The 13168-nt window shown below is 42.6% G+C and overlaps 1 protein-coding gene across 3 annotated transcripts in view; it reads left to right on the forward strand.

Annotated features, from left to right (window-relative positions):
* LOC118413498 (mucin-2-like) overlaps nt 1-13168 on the forward strand; it is a 42110-nt gene that overhangs the window by 9954 nt on the left and 18988 nt on the right. For 2 of the 3 annotated variants that reach the window (XM_035816936.1, XM_035816939.1), the window contains exon 2: nt 4816-5051. In XM_035816936.1, coding sequence (XP_035672829.1) covers nt 4833-5051 — 219 coding nt within the window. In that variant the 5' untranslated portion in view covers nt 4816-4832. Of the gene's footprint in view, nt 1-2341; nt 2565-4815; nt 5052-13168 lie in introns of those variants that run through there. The other variant, XM_035816937.1, reaches the window with a different exon arrangement.

Genomic DNA, 13168 nt, shown 5'->3' on the forward strand with positions numbered 1-13168 from the left:
TGCCGACCGGGAAATATCCACCTTTTACTGGCTCATCTATCCACATACCCATTTCTTGGCTCTAAAATTAATTGTTGGGAGATGAATGGCACATTAGACCCACGGCTGAAAGAAGAAATGCCGAGAGTTAATACGCACAAATGTACCAGTAACGAACGCCTCGATCCCTTTAGGAGATCAAGAGCGTCGCAAGTTAAAGAAGACCTTTTGAACCACTCAGCTCTCGCTTTTATCAATTGAAGAACGTAGCGATTGTAACAAAGTTTAGTTGCCGAGGATTATCAAATTAGAGACGATTTTCTCAATACCCCAGCGTAGGGCTTTTCATTTTCTGTCGGGATAGATCGCTTGTTATCTGATTATGGCACAGTTCTTGGGGAAATGCGACGGGATGTTTTGTGGGCCTACTGCTAGCATACGAATTAATGTATTAGCACAAAAATTAAGAGATTATGTCTGTAAAATCAAAGTCAACCATGAACAGCAAGTGGAAGGTGCCCTCCATGGTGCTGAACATGTGGCTGCTGTTACAGGTACATATGAAAAAGAGTACATGTCGGGTTAATTAAAGTAGAAAGTAGAGAAAGTCTAGAATAACATGTCCTCCTTAGGCACTACAATTGTCCTTGAGTTTATGCATTCCTTCAGTCTAACAGCCAATAAACCAGCCCATGCATAACACCCCGGGAAGGCCTTTAGGACGTGACTTCTGAAGAATCTGCAGTAATATTGACTATTCCTCTTGTGCGACCGCACCGTGCAAATACCTCGCTGTGTCTCAGTTGCTTGAGCAATCTAAAATTTCAATTTCAAATCAAGATTTCTCTACTGGCGTAAAACTACACGCGTTTCCTATCACCCCGAGGTAGGCTGCATATCTCGGAAGATATCGCGAGAGTGCGTGAAATGTACCACATTATGTGATCTCCAGAATGATTTTATCGGGGTTTAATGGAAAGATTATGACAGCACCTGATCTCTGGATCTGGTCTCCAAGTTGTATCCACACACCAGTGAAAGCAATTTGCTGGTAGCCGCTTAAGACCCAGCTTTGACTCTATCTCTTCGGCACGTTGTGAGAGATAACAAAAGTTCTCTTGTACTTTACCGCATTGCTTATGAACCGAGCTTGGTTCTGAGGCTGATCTTTAAGTTGTACACTTTCAATTTCTACACAATGGGCGAGCAGTTGGGAGGGACATTAAAATGGTTCTCACTCTCTGGTGTCGCAAATGTAGGCTTGTTACGTACTAGTATATTGGTTGATTGATGAGCGGTCTGTTCGTAGAGTGAAGCCACTAATCGATACATTTGCTTTTTTTGATCTGGGCCTTTCAAGAGACAGGTATGTTTGTCGCATACAGTTACCCATACAATGTTTATAACGTTTAGCTTTGTTTGCCTTTGTCTATAGTACCGGTGTGTATGTGGGGTCCCGGGGTTGGAGGCGAATGTTTGCTCCCGATCAAAACAGCTGTACCCATAGATTGTTCAGATCAAAGCGATGTGAACCACACAATATAATTCTAGTCGTTGATGAATCAAAATACTTTTGTATGCATGGGGAGGCCGATAAGTGCACAATTCCATTGTACCCGGCAGACATTGACTGATCGATGATAGGAAAATGATAGCAAACCGGCAAAATACCCTGACCCCAAACTCGAGCAAGCACAAATGACCTGACTAGTGCCTTGGTCACGCCTGCCGTGCGGGTTGGGCGCAGTGGTGGTCACGAGAACGCCAAAATCGTACAGAACGGCGATGATTATCTATTCAGCATGGACAGACGGGTTAGTCTGATCTGAGAGGCTGTCAGGGAAGGTGGTGTTGGGGTCTACCAGGGTAGTTCTTTTCCAATCTAACCGAGAACAGCCAAAACTCCAATACCTCCGCGCCATTTGTGACCGAAGGTAATGGGTGTAGGGGATCATGTAAGGTAGTAGTTCCCTTTTACACGCAACAATCTATCATCAAGGTTGTTATAGCCTGAAGAAAATATGACCTCCCAGGAAAGAGTTTACCTAAATGATTGAATTGGCACCAGTGGTCTCTTTGATAAATAGGTTAATCTATATAATTAGAAAGACGCGACTGGGGTTTCGCAAGAAAATAATCACAAAACGTTGCAACGTTCATAAAACCAACCTTAGGGGTACCATCTGCCTTTCCTAACGTAAAATTCTTGTTGATACGTAAACAAGGTGACACGTTATCAATGGATATTCATGCCCGGTGTGATATTCATAAGGAGCTCGCGGACGAGCTTGTACGGAGACAGTGATTTATCGGCCCCTGGAGCGGCCAACCCCAACTCGGTAGGCCGAACAGTAATGACTAATAACGCGCGTCATCAGCCCAACGATTACTCCCCTACCCCGCACGGAAGCAGCAGCAGCGGCTGCCGCACTTCTCCAGCCCGTACTCCGTGCGCCCGGCAGTAACTCAGCATCATCCGTGCTTCCTTCAGCATTCCCGGATTTTCTTCCTGCCTTCCTTCATCCGCGCGCCGTTAAATAATTGAAAGCGCTGATCCTGCCTGCCACTGCTGTTTGTGGGCCCAGGTGAGTAAGGGGATTAGCTCTGCGGGACGTACTTGTGACATGGCAGTAATGCGGGGGGACTTAGTCCTCGCCCGGACCTGCAGAGCTGGAAAATCTCGGCCAGCAGCGGAAAATAGATTTTCGCTCAGGTTTTTGGCTCACCATCGATTTTTAAAGGCCTCTTAGTTTATATATCCGCCCAGTTCGCGAGCCATTGTCGCCTACTTGTCTTTGCATGGATCCTATGAGGTAGCAAAGGTGGGATGTAATTTCAAAAACACATCAATCTGCTGCAGAATTTGCATCTAAATTGACATCTCCTTGTTGCTTGTGTCAGGTCTCCAGCATGACGATCTCCCATCATCAGATGCAGTCGTCTCGTCGTAGAAACTAATGGTTCAAAGATTCATCAAAATGTTGACTAGATGAATTAACATAGTGAATGACATAGCGATGACTTTGCTCTGCATAGATATATCTGATAACAACCTTGCGGTCTGACATGATGTATGAGCTTGTCAGCGGGTCTGTTTTAATCTCCTAACTGAACTGATAGCATTTTCCACGATCGCGATATCTTTTTTCCAAATGATGTGCACGTCTGCTAAACATTTTTTATGAAATCATACCCAGCAAAAGATATTGAAGGCCACTAAATTTACAATAGTTCTGACCAGTGGGATAATTTTCAGTCATCAGGCTATTAGAACGAATAGTTTGCGTAGATGCGTGTACTGAATGTGTGCGAGTATACTAGTTAGACATTTTGCCACTTGTTTAGCTGAAGATACGTTTTCATGATTCAATAATAACACTTGAATCGACATAGATATCCCTTACGTATCAGGTTATGTTGAAAATATTCCAGTTGTAAACCTGTCATAGTCTGCTGAGAGAATGTCATTCCTGAAAGAGACTGATTGGTGTGAGAACCACATACGTATTAGGTCCGATTGGATTTTGTTATATTTTCGGAAACGATTTATAAATAGTTGTTGAAGTTATATGATAGAGCCGCAGTGCCATTCGTCTGAACAAGGGCTATATTACCGTTATTGGTAAGAAGGATACATCTCGTGACTAACATACAGAAATGGCGCATGCACCACGCCATCTCATTGTAGCCGTGCTCAGCACCAGTCCACGGGCCAATCGCGGACTATCTGTGTGTCTCTCAATTGGTACATACATGTATGTGAAAAAAGAAAATGAGACACTCTATTTCACCTTTTTAGAATCGCTAAAAAATGCACTCCAATGCTATGATAGCAGTGGTTTTAATTCTTTTCCAGCATTCAGGGTTCCCTGGGATTCCATGATAGACAAGCGTTATGCGATGGCATCTTTATCAAATTACGGCGCGCCACACGTGTGTATGGTGTAGTTTCCTTCCACTCCACCAGATCAAGACCGGTCCTTCCGGATCCCCTTGTCCGTTTATTTCCAGTACACCCTTCTTGTTTCCCTCTCCCTCTCATGATCTCTAACTAGTTGGATGAGTTATAGAATGAACGGTTTCAAAGGAAACCGACGGAAGCGCTACGTTGTTGACAAAAGCAGCAAGGTGTGTCGATGTTTGGGAACTACGTACGAACTGGTGGAATATGCGGAAACCATCTTATCATGGCGGTTGTACATAAAAAGGGTTTGCATATCACGGAATGTAATTACAGAACGGGTAGTACATAAAACAGTTACGACCAAAGAGCGCTGTCAGTGACGTACTCACTGCGCTCGTCAGCATCAGGAACTGACATCATGCACTATATCAGCTACATGAAAAAGCACCGTGTTTCCCCTCAGTAGAGAATGGCTGCATTACTGTGCGTTATAGAGGAAGTCAGGGACTCTTAAATATAAGGAAGTTTAGGGGACTAAAGTAGAAGTTGAATCTGCCCAATTCCTCCAGTTGGCAGGTGACTCATGAGTCACGAGTTTGACAGTTTTGTTACGGAGGAAACGTGATCAGGCATATCTGTACATTTAATCCATGTTGTGATGAAGTCATCTGTTATACTGATTGATGTATAAAACTGGTGGTAAATCATTCTACAAACATGCTAAAACATTTATGTCTACAAATTCTGTTTCTTATTTTGCCACATTGATTTTTACTTCAATTTTTCTGTAATGGTTGCTATATATAACATTAATGCCATTTAAGCTAAGCAAGGCGAAAATTGGACGATAATGTTCAGGCTGACGTCGAAGGTGCCCTTCCTGTATATATATTTGTAATTTGTTGTACTTAGAATGTTTTGTTACTTTTCAGGAAGAAAAATAACCGTGATGGTCCGCCTACACGGCCGAACCCCGAACAAGCGGGACCACGAGGCGGAGAAACCCCTCCTCCCATTGGCTATCGGGGAGCTGAAAGACGAGCCTACGGGCAGGGTCACGCTCCAGCCCGACCACGACTTCGCCCACTCTGATACCCGTGAGAAGGCCCGTAAGATCCCGGGTATCAAAGTGCTGGACACCGGCAAGGACAACTCCTGCAGGTTAAAGGTCAGCAGCATGATTGTCAACTTTATTTGTATTTTCAGTGATAAAATTAATCATGTGGATATAATGTAAGATCTATAACTTACTGGAAATGAATTTTCTTGGCAGATCTTAGAATAATACTGGGCAATTCTGAAGAGACCCCGCTCACTGACCTTCAGTGGTATTTGAAATCACTGCAACAAGCGCCATTGTACATTGCCTGATATTCAATAACATAATGCATTCTTTACTACCGTCTCGGTAATGACCCTAAAACTCAAAACAAGTTCTCCATTATGTGTGATAAACCATCTTCATATATTGAAAAACACTGTGATTTCCCACAACGCCAAGTCGTGATGACGTCACGAGGAAGAACGACGTCGTTCATTCCAGGGTAATGTCATTCTCGTTCCCAGTGGTACAGAATGGAATATCGACCTTCCATTTGGAAATCCCATCATTCTGCTTGTCCTCTGTGCCCGTTTGTCGCAGTGACATTTTCAGACATTCAAAGCCTTTCAGCGAGCACTATCTAACCTTAATCCGACGGTCTTAACGCCACATGTCTCACGGAGATACTTTGAAGCACATTTCATTCCGATATGCATTCATGCAGTGGTGTGAACTACACCCGTATAGACTGAACTGAACAGGGATGTCTTCGATTGTGATACATTGGGTTCTCAGGGAGTTATAAAAAGTCATGGAAATTTTGATGAATTACTGTGATATATGTAGAATCTAACATGGCTTCGTTATAAGTGTGACAAATTGTCAGATGATTGTAGTTTTTCAATGAACTTGATTCAACATAAGAATCAAGGTATTTTACGCGGATGTCGCTTTCTGTTATTAGGGAATCTGACTTTGAAATATGTGACAGTTAATGGCAAAGAGGTAAGTGTTATTGAGGTCCCTACTTCATCTGTGAGGTGGATTACTGGAATGTGACACGGGGGACATGCGACGCGACTAATTCTGAAAGCTAGACGGAACATGGCTGTTATAGAGAGATAAATAGGCAACCATGGTATCAATAATAGCCATCACCAAAAGTCCTTTCAATTGGTTTCTTCCTGATAGCAAGCAATGTTGCTTGATTATGACCCTGACACGTTCTGTTGTATGGAAGCTCATTTCATCGCAAGTACACTGAGCGTTGTAACTGTCTCAACTTAAGGCTTACACCAAAATCAGAAATTGTATGGTGAGCCAAGTTCTACACTTTTTGCTTATATTGTGCCCCGCCTTCTCTGAATGTTATAATTGGCTTGAAGCATTCAGCCCAATCTTGATTGTACTGAATGATTAGTCCACGGCAATTTCTGACACTGTTGACAAATGTTGTAGGTCGAACAACCGATTTGACCTAGTTGAGAATGGACGTTAATTACGAGGTCGGCCCCAGTCTCGTACATCTTTTTCAGGGCTACATTCCATCAGCAGTTCCGGTCCGCCTCGATTCACGCCCAGGCTGCTGGATGTAGTCAAATTAATCCAACCCGAGATAAACCCTGCCTGAAACTAGGCAAGGAAAATCCGCGACTTCGTCACGCAATCAAGACTCTGCAACGGCCTTTTTTGTTTTAATCTGGGATTTTACGTCCCTTTACGACAAAAATGCGTTTTGCGCCTGGCCTTTTGACCACAGGCTTGCTGACAAGTTTACGACACGTCCCGACAAATGATCAATGGTGTTTTACCCAAATACCCCTGTTTATATGCAAATACTCGTCCATCTGGTTCCAACTCATGTTTTGGGGCGGATTTTTGCGACGATCGATATTTCATGTAATGGCGGAAAAGCTCAGTCTGTGCCGGGTGTTGGCATTTTTTTATCCAACTTGTACATGTGTGGCTACCAGTCGATATTATCGTAGATTTAAACTACACGAAAGAATACATTTTTATTTGTTGAGCAATTCTATGTTTCGCTGTGCACTAGTACTGGTTAGCTGGAGACGAATCGTAAAAGATGAACCAAACAGCATAGCGACAAAGATTCTAATTTACTAGCCTGCGTGCCGTCCTCAGTTTCGCAACTACCACACTCCTTTGACAACTTTTTATTGATGGAATTAGTATATATGGGTGCCCCAGTAAATAAATAAAAAAAACGGCATCCAGGCTATTACTTTTTAAAATCAACCACCAAACAGAATATGCAATATTATGACTAAAATAGTTTCCAGAATGGATATAAGTTTGATCTGAATTTATCGGTGCTAATAATAGTCTTGCCAACTATTTATAGTAGTCTGTATGTGATTTTATGCAGTACACGGCCTTTCCGTGAAGAATTACTGTGTAGCTAGTAGCTCACATGGAATCAGTTTGTGCGGAAGCTTTTTTTTTTCGCTCCCGGACTTGAATGTCATAGATGCATGCTGATGTCTCGTGAGATGTGACGCAGTGCGCATGCGCACTCTGAACATTGTAAGGGGTGGGTGGTTGGTGGTCATACAAGTAGATATTTTGATCATGATTGGTTCAAAAGTGTATATTCATGCTATTCAGTATTCAGATTATGCATATTCGGATTATGTGCATTCTCAGGAGCAGACTCCTCGTGAGGGTCTGTGAAGATTTTGTTGAGCTAAACGGCTTATTTAACACGCACATAGATTAAGACTATCCCTATATAAACTAAAAGGTTATTCATTCCATCCAGTTATTAACAGCCAAAAATTCTACTCGGTTGGGACATTTGGTGGGCACATATAGATTGGGTAGTCAAATGTATTAAACTTGTTAGTAATAATAGTGGGACTCTACTCCCTCTCAAACCAACTGTTAGTCCATGTAAACAGGGAGGGTCCAGCAAACCCCAACTTGCTCATGGCCCCAAACTCTGACTTTAAGTTTACTCCTGGCATACTAAACTTACTGAGTTTCCACAAACACCAGAAAGACAGACCCAACTCACCTAGAAACCACTCAAAGTCAATTTCTGTATCTATAGCCCTCCTTGTTATGTTAACACAGTCAGGGGACGTTCATCCAAATCCAGGCCCCTACAAACCCAAATTTCCTTGTCTCTTGTGTGGCAAAGCTGCCAAGTGGAATCAAAGAGCTGTAGCATGTGATGAATGCCATGGTTGGTATCATGTTGATTGTATGTCCATGTCTACTGCAAACTACAATGTTCTGGCGGAACACAATAGCTTAGAATGGATATGCTGTCAATGCGGAATGCCTAACTTCTCAAGTTCACTCTTTAATAATAGTGACTTCGAGCTGTCTAACAGTTTCGAAAGTTTGTCTTCGATACATTCACAAACCAACTCTTCTTGCAATTCCTGCCCTGATGGGAATCATATCAACCCGTCAAACCCGGGAATTGCCAAGTCACCCTTGGCCGCTTCATCGCCTCTTAAGGCTAAAGCCAAGCCAAGTAGACGCAAGCCCCCCAAACAGAAATTAAAAACATGTGTTATAAATTTCCAGGGCATACGCAACAAAACTGCTGATCTAGCAGCATGCTTAGACCAGCATTCTCCAGATATTATACTAGGCTCAGAAACACATCTAAATGACTCAGTTGGCAGTAGTGAACTTTTCCCCCCAGACTATACCGTCATAAGGAAAGACAGAGAACTGGGGAGAAAGGGAGGGGGTGTTCTCCTTGCCTACAAGAACGACTTGATAGTTACACATAGATTAGATCTAGACACTGAGTGTGAAACGGTATGGGCAACCTTGGAGATCCAAGGAGCCAAACCGATTACAATTGGTTCTTGTTACAGATCGCATACTTATGCAAAAGACATTGACTTTGTAGATAAACTGAGAGCCTCATTAAACAAGATTAAACCACAAGGTGGCCAAGTATGGCTAGGGGGGGATCTCAATTTCCCTGGTATAGACTGGAACAACTTAAGTGTGAGCCCAAGCGCTCCCTATAGTGCACTTTCTAAACATTTTTTAGAGTTAACACATGACTTTGGGCTCGAACAGGTTGTGGATCAACCAACCCGTCTTAATAACACCCTTGATCTTTTCTTAACTAATAACTCATCACTTGTTGAAACTTGTTCTCTGATCCCAGGTATAGGGGACCATGATGGCATCCCAGTTATTACTGTTAATGTTAAACCTAAGAAAATCAAACAAAGCCCCAGGCGTGTTTCACTTTGGAAAAAAGCTGATGAAACCGCCATAAGAACTGAGCTACAGGATTACAGTAATAATTTAGCTAAACGGAACATTGACAACTGCACAACAGAAGAGCTTTATAATGAATTTGTGGACAAAATCAAGATAGTGATGGACAAATATGTCCCATCCAAAACTATTAACAATAATAATTTTTCACCTTGGATTAACAACAAGGTTAGGAAAATACATAAGAAAAAACAGCGAGCCTACAACTCTTATCGTAAAAACCCAACAACCGAGAACTTGACTAAATTCCGCACTATTCGCAAACGAGCAAAAAAGACTACCAGACAAAACTACCGTAAATATGTCAATTCTATATGTTCTGATTCCCCCAAGAAGTTTTGGTCGCACATCAAACACTTAAAACAGGATACAACTGGGATCCCTAGTCTTAAGCAGAAAGGAAAGCTAGAAACAGATAACAGAAACAAAGCTAACATCCTTAACAACCAATTCAGCTCTGTCTTTACACGAGAGGATGAACACATGCCCCGCCTCCCCCGTAGTTCTATCCCCACTATGCCTGACTTTTCCATCAATGTAAACGGAGTCACCAAACTCCTAAAAGATCTGAATCCACACAAAGCAAGTGGACCAGACGGCCTACCAACAAGGATCCTCAAACTAGCAGCTGCTGAGTTAGCCCCTGCTCTGACTATTATTTGTCAGAAATCACTTGAAACTGGCCAAATCCCTTCCCCATGGCTACATGCCAATATCTCTCCCATCTTTAAAAAGGGGGACAGGACTGATCCTGCAAATTACCGTCCTGTTTCTCTCACATGTGTTTGTAGTAAGGTTATGGAGCACATAGTGCAATCACAGATGATGGATCATTTTGACAAATACTCTATATTATCTGACAAGCAGCATGGGTTTAGGAAAAAGCGTTCATGTGAAACCCAACTTATTTTAACTACAACTGACTTAGCCCATTCTTTAGATACCAGGTCGCAAACAGATATGATTATAACCGACTTCGCAAAAGCTTTTGACAAAGTACCTCATGATCGCTTACTCCTAAAACTCCAAAATTATGGTATTAGGGGTAAGGTTCTCCACTGGATTTCTAACTTCCTCAAAAATCGTAAACAAAGAGTGGTAGTTGGGGGAGAGCACTCAGAGTGGGCAGAGGTAGTCTCTGGAGTGCCCCAGGGCACTGTGCTCGGACCACTACTGTTCTTAGTGTACATTAACGATTTAGCCGACAACCTCAACTCTAACATCCGTCTCTTTGCGGATGACTGCGTCATTTACAGGGAGGTAAACAGTGACAGAGATCACACCCTCTTACAAGAAGACATCAATACATTAGATACATGGCAAAACACATGGCAGATGAAATTACACCCGGACAAATGTTTTGTTATGCGTTATACCCACAAACGTAAACCTAAACTCTACGACTACAAATTAGGAAGTCATGTTCTAGCCGAGACTAACAACCACAAATACTTAGGAGTCACACTCAACAACCAGCTCTCTTGGTCACAACACATACAGTACAGTGCTTCCAAGGCTAACAAGACGTTAGGCTTTGTGAGACGCAATCTTTATAACTGCCCCAAATCAGTCAAAACAAATGCATATACATCCCTTGTTAGACCGCATTTAGAGTATTCCAGCGCTGCCTGGGATCCATACCACAAAGAGCACATTGCTAAGTTAGAGTCCGTTCAAAAAAGAGCGGCTAGATTTGTCACAAATTCGTATCATAGTCATGATAGTGTCACCAAACTTGTCTCTGATTTGGGGTGGGACACTTTACACAACAGAAGGACAGCAAATAGATTAACAATTCTACAGAAAGCAAGACACCACAAAGTAGCCCTACCGGTCGAAACTCATCTAAAGCCTGTACCGCGCCAATCGCGACACTCAAACCCAAATTCTTACAAGGCTCTACCTTTTCACAAAGACTGCTACAAACATTCCTTCTTCCCACAAACCGTGAGAGATTGGAACTCTCTACCGTACGAGGTCACGGAGATCACAGACGCTCCAAAGTTCAAGGAGGCAGTTCTCCAACGCCTCAGGGAACATTAAGGCGCAGCACTCCCCCTGGACGCTTTGCCCCAACTGAGGGGCGTTGTCCAGTACCCAATCAAGATGGGCGCTGGATTAGCCTTTAATATGGTTAATGCATGCTAAGGTGCGTATGTGCGCGTCTGCGTGTTTCGACTCTATTGCGCCCGATATTCTTCCCAGTGGATATTTTGGAATCACTCAAGTTACGAATGCTACCGCCAATCACGCACAGGATCGACACTAATATGACCCACCAGAAATTCGGTTTTCATCAAACGTTATTTGTCATATGGTTGACAGTCGGGAAAGTATGGTCATCTCCATCAAACGTTTCGGCTGTCACACACGGGATCATCCGGAATCGCAAACCCTCACGTCAGACGAAGCATATGCGTTTAGAATATCGTTCCATATTTTATACCGGGGAAAATATCAATGTTTTTTTTGACCGTGCGTTAAGATCAAATCAATTCTGTACAAGGATTAGAACCGAATGGATATTGAACATATTGACGAATCATAATCAAATATTAAATTGGAAAGAGCGCGGGACGGGCATCCTGCATCACTATCACTGTTTTCCACTCTTAAGTGCAATCTTTCTTTAATTGATCATTTGTATTTCGTATCTAATTTTGCATATCTGTTTTAAGTTAAAATGATACTCTATGATATGCTCCTTTAATTAGACACTCGCTGGTACAGGACATGACTGTCAAAGACAAGGATAAGTAGAAAAGAATCACCCAGAGCATCTGAGTTGACAGGAATATCTGGTTCAAGTCTGGTACCATGCATCACGAGGAATCAATCACGATATTGCTACTTGTTAAGGTCCGTTTCTTCCGTTCCGTTTCTGTCATGGTCAGTTTCAAGGGAAATGAAATATCCACCAGTTAAAATGTTAGAGGACTTATAAGCTTTCCGCAGTCAGCAACTGTGGATGGGGACAACCGGTAATTGTCTGCGCATGCGGTCACCGTGGCGCCTCGCACGGCACACATGTACAGAGAGATGGTGAAACCGACTGGCGCCACTCTGGCGCGGAGTGATTCCTCGCAACTCCTTTATCTTGTTCCTCGCAAAAGAACGGCGTGCTTTCTGGGGGAAAGAGGCATCTTAAGAGAACATGGATTACCTTTGAAGCATGGGAGGGTCTTGGGAGTATCATTGACATTTTCGCCGAAAATCCACAGGGCGGGCTGGTTGGATGTTCAGAACCCGTAATTTTCACACCTGTGATTGGACGTGCATCTATAAACCGTTCTATTAGGGGTAGTGTTTGGAGAATGTATCTTACCGACTGCGTTGTCGGGATTACAATGGTCGAAGATCTGATCCCCTGACGAACGTAACGGTTACGCTGAAGGTGACCTTTTCATACGACGGATTTACTGGGACATCAGCTTATAAGCTAATTCTGACCGGATTTCACAAACACGAAAGATGCGAATCAAGAAACACAAAATGAAAATCCCAGGATCACGCAGACGTAGCATTTTTGTGTATTGTACACAAAATATTAGAAACAGCGCTCTGTGGAACGACCAACAACAACACGACCTTAAAGTGAAACGAAACGAAACAAAACAAACATAGCCTCCCATACTCCCATACGGACAATCTAATGATGTTTTTCGTCCATAGATAAAATCGCACAGTTCTATATATAGTTTAAATATGGAACAAAATAAACGTTCATTTTTCACTAGCTTTCACACGGTATTTGTTCTACAAATAGATTGGATCACATATTCTTAAATCGTCTTATTCTAAGCTAATAACGGTATCACAAATCATGCCCAACTAATCTGTGCCAATCACAACCTCGCAATGCTATTACATGGGGTTATATGAAGTGTTGCAGCGTTCAATTAAACAGAAGGGCAATACATCTAGCTTAAAACTACAATCCTCCCGCTTTACTGACAATGGCACACAATTAA

This window comes from Branchiostoma floridae, chromosome 4 (genome assembly GCF_000003815.2).
Source record: "Branchiostoma floridae strain S238N-H82 chromosome 4, Bfl_VNyyK, whole genome shotgun sequence".
Classification (NCBI taxonomy): domain Eukaryota; kingdom Metazoa; phylum Chordata; class Leptocardii; order Amphioxiformes; family Branchiostomatidae; genus Branchiostoma; species Branchiostoma floridae.